Source organism: Eutrigla gurnardus (assembly GCF_963514095.1).
Source record: "Eutrigla gurnardus genome assembly, chromosome: 24".
Lineage (NCBI taxonomy): Eukaryota > Metazoa > Chordata > Actinopteri > Perciformes > Triglidae > Eutrigla > Eutrigla gurnardus.
This window is the reverse complement of record NC_139935.1, coordinates 8,125,895-8,145,260: the sequence shown is the minus strand read 5'-3', so window position 1 is coordinate 8,145,260 and position 19,366 is coordinate 8,125,895. Positions and strand designations below refer to the sequence as shown.

The following is a 19,366-nucleotide window of genomic DNA, read 5'->3' as shown; positions in this document are numbered from 1 at the left end:
TACGTAGCTTTTAAGGTAGGAACTTCTCCAATGGTTTCATCCTGGCCACCCCTATACAAATGATCCGGCCCAAAATAGTTAGTATTGTTTTCTTAAATTCTACAAAAGCAAAATACTGTGTGATTTAAATGAAATTCATATTTTTGTTATCATTTCTAATCTTGTTTAATGAGTTTCATTGTATTACAAAGCATTATGTCCTTTTAAAATAAAACACTACTGTAACACATTCATTCCTCTATATTACTAAACAGTTAACTCATCAGTGAGTAATTCATTATAAATACCGGCAACTGTGGGCTCTATTAATGACTAATTCTATTCTAGATGGATCTGGACCCCCTGGTTGATGGAAAGCCGCTGGATGCACAGCAGGTGGCGCTCTGCTTTACAAACCGGAGGTGGTCTCTATAAACACAACCGCTGAAAAGTGTGTCAGTGAATCATCAGTCCAATGTATTATTGTCCTCAGACTGGCTCACGCAGCGTAATGGATCCACATAATAGTTTATTGATAACCTTCCGTTATTGATGATGTAGGCCTGGAATATTCTGCTCCTTCCTTTACAGTCATATCTGGAGAACATGGGACTCAAACTCGCTTCATTAAAGAGTGAGCTGTAAAACCACCCCTCCCTGGCACGCCGCCGTCTTTGGATTTATTATCGGGCGAGCACCTCGCTGCATGATGTAGCGGCCGCGCTGATCTCTCCCTGGAGACGCATTGCAATAAAATGAACTGCCATTGTTTTCCTGCCGAAGTGTACAAATTGCCTCATCAAAGCCGCAACATGGGTCCTCCACCTCTCGCCATTAATCAGGGGGGTGCGTGCAGAATGCCGGAACGCGTGAGCTGAGCATCAGGGCTGAGGACGACCCGGCGGCGTTGTCAAGGCGACACGTTTGAAAGCAACATCAGGTGGCACTCACTCGTCTCCTTACTATGTTGTATTCAGCTGATATAGATTTCAGGAGTGTTGATCCCTGACCTGCGAGTCAAAGACAAAGACACCCCGCTAAGTGTCTCGCCGCCGCCTTCATCTTTAACATGGAGTGGCTCCTTTAACGGACGCCATATTGGGGATAAATCACACGCGCTGCAGGCTGAATCCAAATGACGGCGTTAACCTTTGCTAACAAAGTTCCATTCACATTCACGTTTGGAAGGGAGAGCGCCTCCTGTTATTTCCCACTTTCCACCCAACTGTTCCTTTTGTCATTCTCCACACTTGTGTTCACACTTTCTCCACTCTAATTAGGATGAGAGCTTTGAGGACGAGGCACTTCAATTCAAATCAAATTACCCAAAAAAAATAGAATTATTCCAGACGCCCATGTGCAGCTCGATTGTGCTATTTTTCGCCCCGGCATGTGCGAGACCTTCAACTCCAGCTGTGCAGATAAAAAGCTTGTTTTCTCACACATCGCCGTCCGCACACTAGATCCGATCCTCTGGATCTGATCCGTCAAATCCGTGAGCGGCGGCCGCTGACTGATGAGCTACTCCAGTCTCGCCATGCAGCGTGTACGCAGCAAAGCTCCAACAGATTGGCTCCATTCAATCATTTCTGCGTTTCCCGCTGCAGCGGCGAGGCTTCGTAACACAGTGTGAGTTATAACAACAGGATTTCAGTCCCCCTGCTCTTATACAAGAGAGGAAACAAACAAAGCCACCAGCTGAGTCCTGGTCTGCGTGGCCGGTTGACCTGAATACATTCAGAGGTACCAAATGTATCCTACAAACCAATAAAAAGGGAACTTCATTTTACGACAATCTCAGAATGTCCTGGTGGAAGAACACCAGTTAGCTTTATCTCTGAACCATGAAATGCTGCCTCTGATAAAACTGTGTTTCTAAACTGGCTTTCCCAAAAAAAAAAGAAAGATTCTTCCTGTGAAGCTCAGCCGGTAAATCCCTCTCACACTGAGAGCTTTTCCTCCCCACCAAGTCACTGAATACAAACGGTGATGTCACACGGCGAGCGAAGATTTACGTCCAGGCTTGATTGCCGTCCGCTTCTTGTAATGGCGCTGTTACACTTGTTGCCCGCGGAGACGTCGCACCTCTATTAGCCGGCGGCGCTGGGAGATCAGCCGGAGAGGGAGGGGGAGTAACGGCGTCCCCCACACCTCAATAAACATGGAGGAATGTTAACAGCGACCTCCCGCTTCCCAAACAACAACTTCGTCTGCAGTGATTTTGCCTGAGCCTCATCACTGCAACGCCTGACTGCCACACAATCTTTTTTTATTATTATCAATTTGATCAAAATGTCAACTTCCTCCGAAAATGCCACTTCAGAAATACCCCGAGTGGCTGTGACACCGGAGGACGGCGTCGGAAACCAATATGGTGACAGCCGCATTAAAGCCGGAGCTTTTTTATTGCTTCTGAGAGTTACAGTGTAAAGAGTATTATAAAGCAGACTGGAGATTATGCCACTAATCTGTTCTGACAACTACGCTGTCATTGATTATTAAAGGCCCAGTCTATAATCCAGAAGCACACAGAGCGGACTGACAAGCATCCATTCACTCCTCGTCAGGAGTCTTGATGCAAAGAATGACGAGCTGATTGATACGCAGATTTCTAGAAAACAACTCAGTATTACTAAGAGTATTAGTGACATTTTGAAAACATGCTTCAGCGCTTATTGAAATGTCATCCTCCACAATGTGTATATTGACTCGGATGGAAAAACCGGCATACGGTCAGCGTAATAGCCGAATGTCACACATGACATTTAAATTCAATCCTGCGTTAATCCCATTAAACGTAAAGAGTGGAGGCTGTCGGCTCAAGATGTCGACGGCGGAGAAATCCCCCGTGAATCACGGCCAACTAAGCGGGGGGAAAGTAATAACATCTGATAAGCGTCAGCTGGCGGCCAAACAGACGCCCACTTTATCAGATTCATTTTTGATGCCAATAAAGTGGTTTTGATGAACAAGCTGCCGTCCGCCATCGGGACACAACCATCCTTCTGGTGAAAAATATGTACAGCAGACAATGGAGGGAGTCATTGCCATCAACCAGACTCCATTCAGAAAACAAGCCGTTTTAAAGACTTTTTACTAATCACCATCATTATGGAGTCATTTCTGCATCCTTTTTTATCCGTTTATTGCAATTAAATCACAACAAATTGGTTATTTTTGGGTTCATCCAGCTGTAGTAAACCAGCAGATGTGTATCTTGCTAGATCCAGTGAATACAGCTCGTCTGCAGAACAAAAAGGCCACAATGGTTCTCCTTGTTCTAGCTTCAGCAGATATTTATTCACATCATAATGACAGCGATGTGCGTTCCCCTTGTTAAGAAGACATGCTTTCAACAGCCACGCATGAGGGAGGAGGAGATGCCTGTCACTATTAATATCACACTACTTTTCAGCCGGCTATTTTATTATGACACAGGCCTATCATTTGCTGGAACGCGAGGCACCTCTGAGTGCCAAAGTCTGAACGCTGGCATCCGTCTTCCGCTCCCCCGACACCTGTAACGCTGCCGTCTCCGTACGCCCCGATCCATCCCTTTTCATTTTTCCCCCATTAATCTCCCGGCCCGGTAATTCAGCTTTCATTTGTTCCTCATCTTGCTTTGCCGAACGCCAAAGCCGACGTAGCGATCTCTTGTCGAGGCTCGTGCCAGATGACGGCTCGGCTCGCCGCATATTCTTTTCACAGACAGGAAGCCGGGGGACAGATTAGGCTAACCGCAATTACAGGAGAACAGTGGAGGGGAGGATTCTCCTCATTTGTTGTGCACCTCCTCGGCTCACCCTGGCTAGTGTCTGTGCATCTGGGCTGTCCCTCCTGGGCTCCTGTACCTCCAGAAATGAGTGCAGATCCTTCAGTGCACCTGTGCCTCCTATTCACCCGTCTGTGCCCGCTCCCTTCCCGTGGACGAACATCCAACAGCACAGCAAAGGCAGGCTTTTATCTCCCGTCTGCCTCTCACATGTTTAACAGTCAAAAATAGATGCTTTGAATGCTTCCTGCAGAAACACACTACAGTGCCACTCTGTGAGCGTGACGACGGGTGACTGGGTTGAAAGCTGGGGAGGAGATCGGAGACTTCAATCGAGTCTGCCAATCTCGCTTCGTGTGATGTTTGTATTCCCATCCTAAAAATAATCCCCGTTGACCCTGCGATCACCGTATGAACCTCACGTCGCAGGATGTGGATCAGAGACAATGTGCCAATTTAAAAAGCTCAAACGCCCTGAAACAGTCGATCATACTTCAAACTGTTAAATATACTGGAATCACTTAACAAATAGTTTGTCAGGTGATCATGAATCCGAAGGGCTCCCTGCATAAATAAAGGATGAATACGTTTTTAAACATGTATTTTCTCATGATGATATTTACGATGATGAAAATTCACCACGATCGACTTATTGTGAGTGTTTATTAGTTAGTTTATTATGAGTTTACATTAGCCTCCACCATACAGGAAGAAAAGATGGATTTGGATTTAAAAATATGAAGAAATTGATTTGCGTATTTTGTTAAATAGGTGCATAATACGATCGGGGATGTGATCTAAATGGGTTAAAATGGCATTTTTCACGTCACCTCGGCCTCATTGTGTGTTTTGAGGCAAATAAGTCACGTTAATTCATATTTCATAGCTGTACTACTATAGATGACAATAACGAGGTAAAATTATGTATGTTATGTAAATCAATATCATCTTGGTATTTATTATGTCCATATTGTCTATATGTGTGTGCACTAACGGGTGAATAAAGAGGAGAAAAGATGCCAACTAAAACAATAATAATGTGGATTTAAACCCATTGTTCTGCCTTCTCTTCTGCATGTTTCCAGTCGCTCCTTAATAAAATGAACATATGTATGAATGACCCTGTTGTGATGATACCGGCCTTATGGATTATGAAGCCAGCTGGTCGCTGTGACTCACACATTCCAACACTAGAGTGGCCCGTCACGTTCAGCCGGCCTTGAGGAGCCGACTCCGGCTCACTCTTTATCATGAAACACAAGTCCCCGTGAAATTGAAGAGAACACAAACTACAGATATCGCAAGCAGGGCGCATAAATTCTCTGCACAGCCGGCAGCAGAAAGCCGGAGGGGCTTTATGGACGAGGGCGATGAGTTGCAGTAACGCCTCCCTTTGTGCTCCCCATAAAAAGAAGACAATATACACACTCCCAAGCTGGCTTTGTGCTGAGTTTGTGTCTTCTGTCGGAGCTTCATATAATGAACTAAGAGGGCTGTGGAGCTGCAGATAGACACGCTATTGTGTGCATATTATATGGCTCGTAAAAATATTTGCATAGATCATTAAAAATAACTGGTCATTTGCTGGCAGAACAAATCTTACTTAGGTGCAATAGCTTTTAGAAGACAAAGGTGAAAATGCGTTATGGACAGCAAATAAACAGTACATCACCCGGCTTCTTACACGCATTAAAACGCAGGACATTTAAATCGGAGTGATGACAGTTCCACAAGTGTTTTTACCGCATGCTCACGGGCCAAAATAATGAGCCACAAAACACCACGGTACAAAAAAATACCCATAAATGTCACAATTAACTCCTGAGCCTCAAATCCACACATTTCAGTCATCGCATCCACGCAGTGCAACCGTTCCCTAACAACATAAAATAAAAGACTTTCTCAGAACGGCATCGAAAGCTGCCGTGACTGAACAAGTTAGGATCAACCCGGCGGGGTTAAGGCTTCCAGGCGGCTCGCCGTTAAAATGCTGCCCGGCCGGCTGTTCTCATCAGCATTCACTCTGGGGAGCACCTGCTGCTGAGGTGGACGCTCCACAAGTTATTGGATTGCTAATCTCTTCCTGGGAGGCCTTTTCAGCCAGGCGGACAGATGAGGGTGGAAAAGGCAATAAGACATCTACGGGGAGCAGCTGATGATAAACGTGAGAGTGACGATGAGGAGGAGGAGGAGGATGTCCATATGCACAGCTGAGCTGGAAGGATGATAGTTTGACACGCCCGCCGACTGATCCTCCACAGCAACAGAGTTATTGCTTTTATTTCAAGGCCGCTCCTGCTTTCTCCGTCCATGCATCATCGCGCTCAATAAAGAGGTAGAGGGGTCTGGGTGATTTGGGAGGAGGAGGAGGGGGGGCTGCCATCTACTCTGCATGCTTCCTATAACTGAAGCTGATCTCTTCATGGTGACGGATGACCAGGAAATGGCGGGCCCACTTCCACAGACGCCGCCACGGAAGGGAGCGATAACTCCACATCATGGGCGCCTCCGACCATGACCTCACGGAAACACTGCAGGGAGCACCGCCATTAAAGGGACACGCTCACTGTTTCACCTGTTTAGACTAAAGGTCACGTACGGAAAAACTAAATAAAATATTTAGATGTAATATATTCTAAACTGCGTCCCCCACGGTCCACACAAGAGGCCTGTTGTCTGCCAAGCTTCTCCACACATAGGTGTTGAACAGAACGACTGTAGCTGCAGCTCGCTGCCATGAAACCCGCCTCCGTGTCCGATCTGGCACGCGTGAGGGAAGCTGTGTGCTTGGCTTTGAACCTGCAGAACTATTGTGGCATCTCAAATGCAGCAGGAAGCACAAAGACCATCAGCCTCTGGTTCATTACACACGGTTTGTATGTCGACGGGGGGGAGGATGATGCTGCCTCTCTGTGTAATAAACGTGTTTGCTCTCTAGAACACGACGCAGCAACTATTCAGGGACGCTCGGCACAATAGGACGACTTTGCAACAAATTCGCCTCCAGAGAGGATGCTGGGAAAGGTCACCAGGTGTCCTCGCCTGCCGGCCCCCTCGGGCGACGCCGGGCGGAGACAGTGATGAATGAACGCGGAATATAACAAGAGTGAGCTGGCGTTACTGTGTGCTTCTCGTCCACGTTTTGTTGCTTTCAGGTGCATTTATCCTCCTCGTTATCGTTCCATGGGATTAAATGGGTGTTAGCTGGAGATGAATCATTGACTAGGTATCAATTAAGGATGACAATACTAGTTAGACCAGAGGCTCCGCAATAATCCCTACAAACACAGAATGTGAGGGCTGCACGATTAATCCAATATTAATCGCAATTTCTGAAAAATCGGCTGCATATCAAACATATTTAGTGACATCACCCGCTGGTTATTGCCTTAGACTTGCTGTATTATTTACCTGTCATTGTTTTCATTCATGATGAGATGGAGCTTATTTAAATACAATACACTTTTTGTCATATTGAGCAATCCCGGTCCGCTAGCTGTCCGTCGTTGAGCATTTTAGAAAGGATGACTATGAATAATATAAATAAAGCCTACCGGCTTAAAGATGATGCATCCATAAGTGCATGGAGAGCTACACACGCGAAGCAGTTAGCATCATTGTTTTTCATACTCAGACAGGTTCTCATGTAGTCTGGATGCAGGACTTACCAGACTCTGAACGGGAGGAGATCCCACAGCAAGCAGTCCTTCTGCACCGCGGTGGTCAGACACGCTCCAGGGTCTCCAGTCTGTCAAAATGACGGGTTCAGATGTTTAAAAATTACATTTTAAAAATGTCAGTTTGCTGTTAGAAGAGGCACTGTGGACGAGGACCAGTCTTGTTTGGATTTCATCAAAATGAATAATCCTGATGAATCGGCGTGACCTAAATATTGATCAAAATAAGCGTGATTATCATCTTGGCCATAATGACGCAGCCCTCGGTTACAAACACTCAAGCCCACAAGATAACGAGTGCAACCAGCGTAAATGCATGTCTGCAATGTGGATCCACTGAATATTAATGGGCACACTCATGTAAGGAAAACCCATAACGCCTCCAGCTGATTAAATATGAAAAATCATCCGGAGAATGTAATCAACCACATTGTGAAAAATGCATGCGCTTCTCATATTAGAGAAGACACATTGTGCATCTCACCAGAACACACATTAACCCCGGCCCTGTTACATTAGTTTCTCCTTCCCGGGAAGGCAACCAGAAAAGACAGACGTTCCTGAAGTAATCTAAGCAGATAAAAGGATCTTAAAGAGCCCGAGCGGCGGACGAGTCATTTATCATTTTCAGATCATCGCGTTCATGTTTGCCGTCAAAACGCGGCGGCTAATGCGGAGCAACGCACAGCGTTCAAGTCAATACGCCGCATATTCACAGGCTTTTTCTGGGATGATAAATGTGTGCTGCCTGCCTGGAGTACAAATATAACCAAACAACAACAAAAAAATATAAAAAAAAACTGTTGCCCTGAATGCCTGAGAATAAACACGCTCCAAGAAAAGATTATACCAAACAAACCTCAAATGTGTTTTGCCTCTATGCCATGTCTCCTTGGGTGCTCAAGGGGAAGAACTGTGTTGGGGTTTCACACACACACACACACACACACACACACACACACAAACACACACACACACACACACACACACACACAGATAAACTATGTCTGGTGCAATAAAGAAGAAAGAAAAATGAGTCGAGCACCCTTGCTCACATATATACTCCCGATATTGTTTTTCATTGTCAAAGTTCCAACCGCCTGAGCCTTTGTTGTCTACGTGAAAAGAACGCTTATCTACTCAGGTAGATTATTTTCCCATTAATCATTGTGTGCTAAAAGAAATGGTGAGAAATGGTTGTCATGGTTCCCAGAATGCAATGCAGTGGATTTTTTTTTTTATCCAAACGACCAAAAAAACCCAAATATATTTGATCGCTGTCTGAAAACCAGCAAATATTCACATTAGTCCAGAGACCAGACTATGTGGAGGAACCAGAGACTGCCTGTGGTCCCCCAGAGGTCTAGATAGTAGCTCACATTAGTCCAGAGACCAGACCGTGTTTATGTCTAGATGACCTTATTTGGAGTGCCTAGCACCCACCAACCAGACTCCATTCAGAAAACAAGCGTTTTAAAAGTTTGCATCTTGTCTTCCTGCAGACAGACCTGACAAAGCATGACTCAGCACTTTTTCCTTGTTACAGTGAGTCCAGCTTGGTGAAATCCACCGAGCACCTCTGGGCGATGTTATAAACCCAGACGTCTGGTTTCCTGGTGGATCTGGGACTTCCATGATGGACACCATGTCCTGTATGCTTGACGTGCATATGAGGGGTGTATGAAATGCTCAGAATATTCATATTGCACATTAAAAAAAAGAAATGTTAGCTGGAAATTATGGTTCTTGGCCTCGAAAATTGCATTAAAAAACGTGTGCATGCCTCCACTCACACATATCACCCCAGTAACAGCAGCAGACCGAGATCAACCTCGACTCTCTGTACCGCATGCTCGGCCCAGAAGGTCAGCGCCAAAACTCTATTATCCGGGCCTGTCAGTCTCACAGAAGTAGATTTTTTTTTCGCCTTACAGCTGTAAGTGGAGGCCGTTAACAAGACCAACTGGGATGAGATCGCTCCGCGTTAGATCCGTCAGCCCTCGAAATCAATTCGCTGGCAAGAATTTTGAGAAGCAAATGTCAAATTTGCATACGGGCCTCAAAGGATAAAAAACGCTCTCGAGCGTTTCACACCTGAAATAATTGGAGCTGCATGGAGTTGGTGTAAGACTTCATGATGTTCTGTATGATGTTTGTGCACACATAATAGTGCACACACTATAATTAGGCCTCGGAGTCAAGCGCACGACTACTCAGAAGGGTTAGTGGGGTCCGCCGAGGAATGTGTGCTCGTTGAGAGCATACGCTGATTGAAACCAACCGTGCATAGAGCCAGATATTAATATCGCCAACCGAATGACGCCAAAAGCGCTGCAAAATGGAGCACATGCAGGCTGGAGAATAAAAATGCAAGCTTTTTCAGCTGCACTCTGTATGTAATTAATTTAGCTGAAGAAGTGAAAACGACTTTGACTCCTCGTCCCCTTCCACCCCCGCACACAACGCCAGGCGGGGACCGTGTCGGCCTTCTACAAAGAGGATTAGAGACTAAAAAGAAAAAATTATATTGCTTTCTCTTAGCATCTGCCTTCAGAGGAAGCGCAAACGCGTCTGTCCGACACGTCGTCCAAAAAGTGCTTTCCTCTAATTGAGAGAAGCAGCCTTTCTTGATGGAGCCGAGGATTTGGAGAAACAGATGGTTTTTAATGGGTTTCATGAGCCACGGGGTTTCCAAATAGGCTCGGTGTAAACTTGCAACCTCCAAATCAGAGTGACAAGGTATCCATGCGGTGGAGGAGATAAGGCTGGGGAAAGCGTGTCCGAACACAAACGAGGCTTCCTCCCAAACAGCCTGCAGAGTCACTGATAGTTCCCTCCCCCCCCACCCTGCTATTTGACCACTCCAATGAAATTGCAATCATCTACTTGACCAAGGGGGGAACTGGAGTTCTCCAGCTTCTCTGCACTCATCCCATGCCAAGTGTGGAGGCGGCGTGGAAATGGGAAGGCGACGGGGGCCGACATGCAACCACAGCTGGCAGAGTATGAGATAACGGCATCGCCTCCTCCACCCCTGCCTCCACCCCTTAAGGTGTATTCACGACAAAAGCAAAGCCGGTTCAACCAGGGTTTGCAGGGGGTCCGACTATTTCAGAGAGGCAAAAAGACCCGCAAGAATCCACGTTGCGTTTGCTGGTCTAATGTGTGAACAAAGAATGGGCCTCATCCTGGTCATTTTGGGGTCACTCCCTCCACTTTCCACAGGCTTTTTGTCCTCAGTGAGAGGCATCTGATAGCTGATCATTATGGGTAATAACAGCTGGTTACTCCTCATCATTTGTCATTTTTGTAAACAAAAGCAAGGACAGGGATAATAACATGTTATTTACACGCCATTATTATAACTGTTTGCTCTCAAATCTAATGAGTCTAATATTAGCAGTGGAGGTAAGAAATGTATTATCTTATCCATCGCATTTTCTTACAGGACGAATAATCAAACGATACAAATAAAATTGTTAAAAACAAAAGCAGATCCCCTTCCACATATAGTACCAGCCGGTTCATTGCCATGTTCCATGTTGCTGGAGTGACCAGTGGGTAAAAACTCGGCGCGGTGTTGTCAGATTTCAATCCGTCGTCTGTTCCTGCCCAGATAGACGCCGAACCGGGGCTTAAACTCCAGCCAACGAGATTATTAAATGATCCAATAAAGTTTGGACGGCAGTCACAGACGTGATCACAACTCCCAGATGAAACGGCTCTCCGTGTAGCTCGCCCAGCCCTCTCGCCGGAGAGAGAGCGGGACTCAGAAAAGCCAGTGCACATCAATGTGAAACGCCCTGGGATAAAAGCGAGGACTCCTGCAGCCACGGCGGTGCAAAGCTCACCTTATAAAAGATGACAGCCTCCTCCTATCAGTAATTACAGCGAAGCCAGGCAGTCGTAAAATCTAATGCATTGTAAATTATGAGGTGGGACGCCGAAACCATTAATTCTGCATGAAAACGGGCAACTGGGCAGTTCTCTTCGTTGCTTCGCCTCCCCGTGTTGCCATTAAATTGAACAATTTGGCCATTAATTATTCAGGAAACGGGGGGGAATGAATCACAATAACGCGATGGTTTACTGACCCCGGAGGAAGCGCTCGTTCTGTTTGCCCTGCCTTCAGGACGAGGTCAGGGTCGACGACGCCAGCGCCCCCTGGAGACCTTCAAGGTCATTAATGCATTTCCTTGAGCGAAGAATTGCGATTGCTCTTCAAATTGCAATAATGGAGGCCCGGAAAGCTGGTGTATTATAAAAGAGCTGATAGAATTTGTGTCTGGCAACGTGTTGCTATGAGACTGATGATCCCTAATGCCGCTGTTAACAGATCCGCATTAAGCCGCTTACAGACTGACAGGACGGGTTTCTTCACAGCTCAGAATCGCACATTTCTCCAGCTACCTCACAACCAGGAAGTGAGGTTTAATGCCGGACGCTGACTTAAAACCTTAAATGTCCTTCGCACATTGATTGATGGATGGATGTCAGAACGAGGCATGGGACATCAAGAAAATAGTTTTTGTCATTAAACATGAGTGTCTGTTACCTGTCTGTGGGGGGAAGAGGAGGTTCCTCTTCTTCGGTGGTTCCTACAGACCGCTCCGACGTTTTCTGGTGAATAGAAATCACACAACGTAAGATTTAACTGTGGATTGTGATAAAAAACACACAGTCAGTTGATTGTGGTGACTCTCCGTTATCAAGATAATGGATTTCTTGTGACGTGAACACATTTATCAGTCCGACCCCGTCAGCAGTAACAGTGGTGTTACAGGTGAGCAGCTGCAGCGACCAAACAGTCAATTAGTGCCTCGTTTTAAACTTAATTGGCTCCCGTCAATCTTCTCTGCTACTAGTAAGAGGAAGTTGGTTTCTGCTGCTCTCTGCTAGAACAGGAGGGATAAAATGCTTGATGGGAGATTAGTCGGTGTTGGAGCTTAAAAAATCAAGGTGAGATGCCAACCATGGAAGAAAATCCAAAATTAAACCCTCTGTTAGGGCTGCTTGATTAATCAAATTTTAATGGAAATTATGATTTTGGCTTCCAACGATTATGAAAACAAGATAATCCAATTTTTTTTTTAAAGATCAATAAATGCATGTTTCCAAAAATCAATGAGTAATTGTGTTAAATAATCTCATTATTGACTAAAATAATGGTGATTCTGATTTTTTCCCTTCCCTCTATGAATAAATGAATAGGCATGCTCATTAAGTGGACAGCCAACATTATTTCTGCTGTTCTTCCAACTCGCTGAGTAAATTCATCTGTCGCCTTTTTCCACGCCATCTTAAAAGTCGCCCTCGCTACAGCTTGTTAATATGTCACAATAAATAAGTTGAAATTATTGTCTGGGTCAATCAATGCAAGTAAATAAGCCGCCTTCCAACTCGCCACAGACGCCATTCATCACTGTCACATGCGGTTTATCCGGCGTCTTCGCCACCATAAATCCAATTCCAATCAAAGATGTGATGTAATTAAGAGAATCTGGTGCTGGCCCCCGGGGGCGCTCCGTTCCTTTAGTGTGGAACATTTCAAAAGATCAATTCTGTGTGTCACGTTCTCCCAGTAAGTCTGACAGGCAGGATGCCTCCACATAGAAAAGCCCTCCACGCGGGTTAAATGAGATAAAACCAGCCCGTTAGATGCTGCATACCCAGGGGCTCCCTCCCTCTCACAGGAAGTCAATACCATGTAATCCACAACGCAGCATGGTGAACAGCCTATTTATAGAGAGGGCGGCTGATGCCTTTAATCGTCACTTACTCCTATAGGAGAGAAAGAAATAAGCATCATGATAATAGATTTTTAGGGGCGGCATAAAAATGGCCAATCAGGCCAAAATAATGTGATTTATGTTATCATCCCGATCATATTGATTAATAATAATAATACATTTTACAAGAACACATTACAAAACAATAATAAAATATTAATAAAAGTTTGTCCAAAATCCCTCATAGTGAGGTCACCATGTTAAAGTGCGTTATAGACCATCATGCATTGCTCTGAAGGGAAACTTACACGAGAAAACGAGAGAGCAGAGATTGAGACGAATCCGTGGAAATAATACATTCAATGCGAGCAGAGCATCATAACACAAATGTCCACAAACTCTATTTATTCATTCATTTGGGGATATAAGCTGATTGCCTCCACGTTGCCGACGGCGGCGTTTATCTCTCCTTTTGTTCTTATCTTTCACAATAAAAGCCCCAGACACGTTTTCATGTGTGACAGCAGTGACGTAACTAACAGAGAAAATGACCTGAGCAGCTTCTGGAAGTGGTTTCACATTTTACAGACGAGCTCACGTTGTAGTCCTGCATAGTCCTCTATATAGTCCTCTACATAGTCCACTATATAGTCCTCTATGTAGTCTTAAATATACAGTAGTCCTCTACATAGTCCTCTACATAGTCCTCTATATATACACACTAGTCCACTATATAGTCCTCTATGTAGTCTTAAATATACAGTAGTCCTCTACATCGTCCCCAATAGTCATATGTAGTGCTCTCTTTAGTCCTCCACAGACTCCAGCCATTGACATGATAGCTCTCTACAGTCCTCTACATAGTCCTTTAGTCCTCTATGTAGTCCTCTATGTAGTCCTCTACATAGTCCTTTCGTCATCTATGTAGTCCTCTGTGTAGTCCTCTACGTAGTCCTCTATTAAGTCCTCTGGAGTAGTGAAACAGTGAGTGATTTTGGATCCAACGGTAGTACAAAGCCAGAGATAATCCACACAGAGGGCAGGACGGGTCAAACAAACACAGCGTCCTGTCTGAAACTTAAACATTGTGTCCCGTCAGACGCTCGTAACGCGTTCCCTTAGTGTCGACGGTCACGTGACTCATTAGTCAAGTTAACGACAACAGATATGAGCATCCTTTTGAAAAACAAATCATCTTGAATAAGACAATCATAAGATAATAGCGTAAATGTGTGTCCATCTTACAGGATCATTTAAACCCGGCCTGGTCCCCGTCCCCAGTCATAAGGAGGAACTTCTGCAGGGCTCTGAACCACAATCCCTATCCTGGGCGTCTTTTTTAAAAGGCGAAACATCTGCGACAAAGAACTTCGTCGCTGTTAACCTTGATTCTAGAAATAGCCACTAAAACGGAGCTTCGGCGAAAGAAAACTACTTCTATCAAGAGTCAAAAACACAGAACCAGTTCATCACCTGCAAGCATCCATGTGTGCGGGTCATGTCAGCGCCTAATTGAGATTACACCACTGGATGTCACGTCACGGGGGATGATTGGCTCATTATATCCGCCGCCTCAATAACTGTATCTGGTCATGCAGCAGCACTGATGTGAGTCACGGTGTCACCAAAGAGATGGGCTCCCTTCTTCCAGCATCATGCCAGACAAGAACACTGAAGAATTATTGATGTAAGCACTTCAAGGAGCAACAAAAAAAAGAAAAAAGAAAGGAGGATCTGTCCAGTGATGCGTTTGAGATCCGTGTCAAAATAAATCTTTAGAGATGTTTAGGGGATTAAGGCAGACTGTTCACCCCTGGACTGCCAGGTAAAATCCCACTGAGCCGCCTGCCACAGTGGATCCTAGTGGTGGAATATGTGGGGGATGAGCAGCATGACACTCATCCCTTCATGCAACGTAACAGAGGGCTGATGGATGCGACTAGTTCATGTAAGTGACGTGGATTAGCAGCCGGATAAATCATTGTAGTTGATATTAGGCTGTAAAGTGCACAGCATTAGGAGGCGCGTGCACGCCGCTCATCTGGATTTATCCTCTCTCTCTCTCTCTCTCTCTCTCTCTCTCTGGCGCGCGCACACAACTTTACATTCAAATGACAGCACGCGCGTAAAAACGACAACAAAAAAAGGTCTGTAAATGCCTCCAGGCTCGCGGCGGCTCGTTAACGCTCGTTAACCGGGACTCAAACGGGCTCAAGTTACCCCTCAAAAGCAAGTTGAAGTCCCTTTTTTTCAAAAAATAAAAATAAAAAGCCTCCTTTGACGTTTATGCCACAATGAAAAAAGGTCAAATTCACACAAAAAAACAGCACGCGCGCGAGTTAGCAACTCAATTTCACTTCCACGAACATCAAACGTCCGCCGCCGGAAGCGACCGCCCGGTGGCTCGACCGCGTCCAGCTCGACACACACCGGATAACCGCGACATTCAGCAGCGTTTCCGAGCACCTACCGGTCCGGTTCTCCGCGTCCCGTCGTTATAAGTTGTCCAGCCAGCCGAGCAGCGTCCGCTCCGCACCGCGCTCCGTCCTCCTCTGCTCGGCGCCTCGCGCCGCACGCGCGCGGGGAGAGGTGGGTGTGGGAGGGGGGGGGGGGGAGCAGCCGGCGGAGGAGAGGAGCCGTCCAATCAGCGGCCGCCTGACGGGGCGGGATGTCAGCCAATCGGACCCGGCCGGGAGCGAGGAGCATGATGCTGCTTTGTTTAACGGTTGACTTTCAAGCAGCGGAGCGACCAGCTTGGCGCGTCCGGCTGATCTGATGGCATCTGGGGGGAAACAAACCACTGCAAGGGGGGTCGACTGGACCACGAGGACAGTTAAAGAGCATCATCCTCATTTTTTATTTCAACCCATCTGAATTAATTGATTTAATTGACGTTTTTATGCTGTAGTCACTCGCTGAAATAATTAGTCATTAAATTGATTAGTTGATCAATGGCAATTAACAGCAATGTGATGATTGACTAATTAAAATAAAGAAATAAGGAATATATATATATATATATATATATAAAAGCCAAAAATTACTTTTCCAAAACCACTGACAAGATCGTAGACGTCATCAATAACTCCATAAGCCAAACACCTTGCTTCTTCCCGGGTCTTTTGCAGAAATGTTTATATTTGCATGCGTTTGCATAATTTGCAGTGCATATGGGGTAAAATATATATTTAGATGTTGTGGATGAGCTGTCCCTTTCAGTTATATATCAGGCCTCCTGAACCCTCTGGTCGGTTTATGGATAAATCTGCATTTTTATTGCAAAACTGAACACCCTCTTCAACAGCTGCACATGGGCAGTTTAGTGCTAAATCTTTGGCGGGAGGCTTAAACAATTAAAATGTACAAAACTGCACCTACTTTGGATTGTCGATGAAATCGTTACAGGGGGGGAAAAATAGCCAATTAAAAAGATGCCAAACTGCATTTCTGGAGAGGATGCTGAATTATTGAACCAGCAACGGTGCTTCCCCGACTTAAAGGAGTTGTCAGCACATCGTGGCGTGACCCGCGCTGAATTCGTCAAGCCATAACTTTACTCACCCTAGTTTTCTTGTAATTAACATTGCAGTAGATTTTCATTGCAGCCAATTAACCCGAGTGTTGAAGCTGGACGTGAGAAGAGGGTGCGGGGAGAAAAGAAATCTGTCGGAGGTGACAAAAGCCGACTAATGGAAAAATCTGTAACTCCTACAACAGGCCAGCTCTATCAGTGAAAATCAATACGCCTCCCGCCAAAGAGATCTCAGCCGGACTGTGTTATCTAGGTAGGTCATATATCACACTCACCAGCCCCAGAGAGGACACAGCTAAGTACCATTACTGTCTATGCAGCGGCTGATTAAAAACTCATATATCGCCGTGTTCATGAAGCTTTATTTCCACTGGAAGACATGACAGAAATGACAAAAACCTCCTTTATTCCGACACAAAAGAGAGCCATTCATCCAAACACCAAACACAGCTTGAAATGAACGCTCGACATTTTTGAAAATACAGCCAGCAGAAAATATAGATATGCATAAAAGAAAGAAACGCCCACTCCACATTTCCCTGCACGCCAGGTGCATCCAATCAAACGGAACTAGATATCGAGTATCATGATACAAAAAAACACTGGATTCAGTCAGAGCAGTTCGTCTCTCCATGGACATGGGTGTGTGATTATGAGCCGAATTGGCCGAAAGAGTTCAAAGGTCGTCGTCGTCGTCGTAGTATCTATTCTTCTTGATCTGCTCCTCCACTGTCAGGCCATCGTCCTCTTCCCACAGAGAAGCGGCGTAGTTCGTGGCGAAGCTGTCACCGCTCACCGCCGCCCTCGCGTCTCCCGCTTCATCCGTCCCCAAATCCAGAAGGTCATCCAGCGGCGACCCCTGACCGAAGGATGTGAAATCGCACAGCAGGCCGGAGCCGCCGGTGCTCAGGCCGGCGAAAATGTCCTCGAGGAAGCTCGACGTGCCGATCTCCGCCTCCTTCCTGACGGCCTCCCCGGGGGAATCTGAATGGCGGCCTGAGGCGCCCGCCGGCACAAAGGCATCGTCCCGCTGTGCCAATTGCAGCACTTCGCTCGGCATCCATTTGGATTCTTCCCGCTGGTCGTCTCGGGAGGAATCTTCTGTGAAAGGTTGATTTTTCTTCTCCTCGCTCGGCCCAATATACCGGCTTCCCTGATCCAGGAGGGTCTGGCTGTAATTATTGTTATTATTGGAGTTTGCATTCAGCGCCTGTGCCGCCGCCGCCGCCCCCTCATCTATCACGGTGACCTTTACCGCCTCGCTCTCGTCCACGCCGTTACTTCCTTCATCCGTCTTCTCTTGGCGCTCCGTCTCACCTGCTGCCGCCCTCTCCGTCTGCTCGTCACGTCCGTTCGCCTTCACTTCCTCCACCCGCGGTTTCTCTTCCCCTCCAGACGCCGTTTCGGACGCCGCTCGTGCCTCCGAGCCACCGTCTGTGTGAGGGACGCTCGCTGGTTCCTCGGCGACCGCGGCCTCCGACTCCGGCTTCTTCCTGCTCTCTGCTAAACACTCTCTCTCTTGCACCGTGTCATCATCCTGAGGCTCATTTCGTACTTTGGCGGCGGGGGGGTCACTCTCCTTTAACGAGGGCTGATTTAGTTGTTCATGTTCCTGGGCTGAGCCCTCCTTCGGGGGCCACGACGGCTTCACCATCTTCAGCTCCTCCTCAAGCGCGAAGGATTTCTTCGGGGAGCCGGACTGAGGCGGCCACACGACAGACATCTTGGTTTTTTTGCTTTCATCCTCCGATTTCCTCACGTCGTCGTCGCGGGTGATTAGCGTGCTCTGAGCGGTGGATAATCTGGCGTCCATGACTTTCTTTTCAGGCGACGGCGATTTGACTTTTGTCTTTTCGGCTGTATTCTCCTGGTTCCTATTGTTCCAGAGTTCTTTGTGTGGTTTCTGTCCAAAGCCCTCGTCGTAATTCCCTTTGGATTTGAACAGTTGGGTGAAGTGTGGCTTGCAGTACATTCGTCCATGGAGAGAGGCGTAGTTACCAAGACTGTTGACAAGGGAGAAACCAGGCGGTTAAATCAGCGATGACAGCAGCAGGAGAAAGCGTTTGCCGCGGGAGAACTCCTCACCTTAGTTTGCCGCTGCAGTGTTCACAGCGGAAGCAGCTTTTATGGAAGTTTTGCTTGTCTGCGATCAGCGACTCCATCGGGTAGACCCTCTTCCGACACCCCCTGCACAGTTCGGACTCTGGAACTCGAATTTTCTGCAAAGAAATGAGGACTTTGAATTTCCTGGAAAGTCATTTAAATACCTGATAGTGGGGCGCTAGTGTTGGGATAAATAATAAACAAATAGAGGAAACTTTTTTGGCATTTTTCGGGGAACATGAATACTGTATTTGTATTAAATGTGTTTGAATAGAGAAGTACTTTTTCTCTTTATTTATATGTGAACAAGATGCTTAATAGCAAGCATATTAGTAGCATATCAGCTCTTTATTGGTCACCGAAGTTGTGAGGAATAAACCATGTGACAATCTTTAATACTTGCCTGCACATATTATATGTCTAAAGCTTTTATTGTGAAAGGTAAGGGCTGAAGGAGTGGATCTGGTCTTTTTTAAGGTTGAAAGGACGAATAAAAAGCAGAAAAATAGACATTATTCCGAAAAAGAAATGCTGCTTTTTTATTTGTGTTCTATGTGAAAGAAAAAAAGCAAAA

General features: G+C 46.1%; 1 protein-coding gene and 1 pseudogene across 3 annotated transcripts in view; both read right to left on the bottom strand.

Moving 5' to 3' along the window:
- Positions 1–15,645, bottom strand: part of LOC311009661 (beta-1,3-galactosyltransferase 1 pseudogene) — a 59,834-nt pseudogene extending 44,189 nt beyond the window's left edge. Inside the window, exons 1-2 of the transcript XR_014599405.1 lie at positions 15,628–15,645; positions 7,420–7,499 (exon numbers count right to left, since the gene is read on the bottom strand). The product of XR_014599405.1 is annotated as a beta-1,3-galactosyltransferase 1 pseudogene (transcript). The remainder of the gene's footprint in view (positions 1–7,419; positions 7,500–15,627) is intronic.
- Positions 15,646–18,515: 2,870 nt separating this feature from the next.
- xirp2a (xin actin binding repeat containing 2a) overlaps positions 18,516–19,366 on the bottom strand; it is a 39,891-nt gene continuing 39,040 nt past the window's right edge. For both annotated transcript variants that reach the window (XM_084003967.1, XM_084003968.1), the window contains 2 exons: positions 18,775–18,908; positions 18,516–18,692 (listed from right to left, as the gene is read on the bottom strand). In XM_084003967.1, the coding sequence (XP_083860093.1) occupies positions 18,814–18,908 (95 nt within the window). In that variant the 3' untranslated portion in view covers positions 18,516–18,692; positions 18,775–18,813. The remainder of the gene's footprint in view (positions 18,693–18,774; positions 18,909–19,366) is intronic.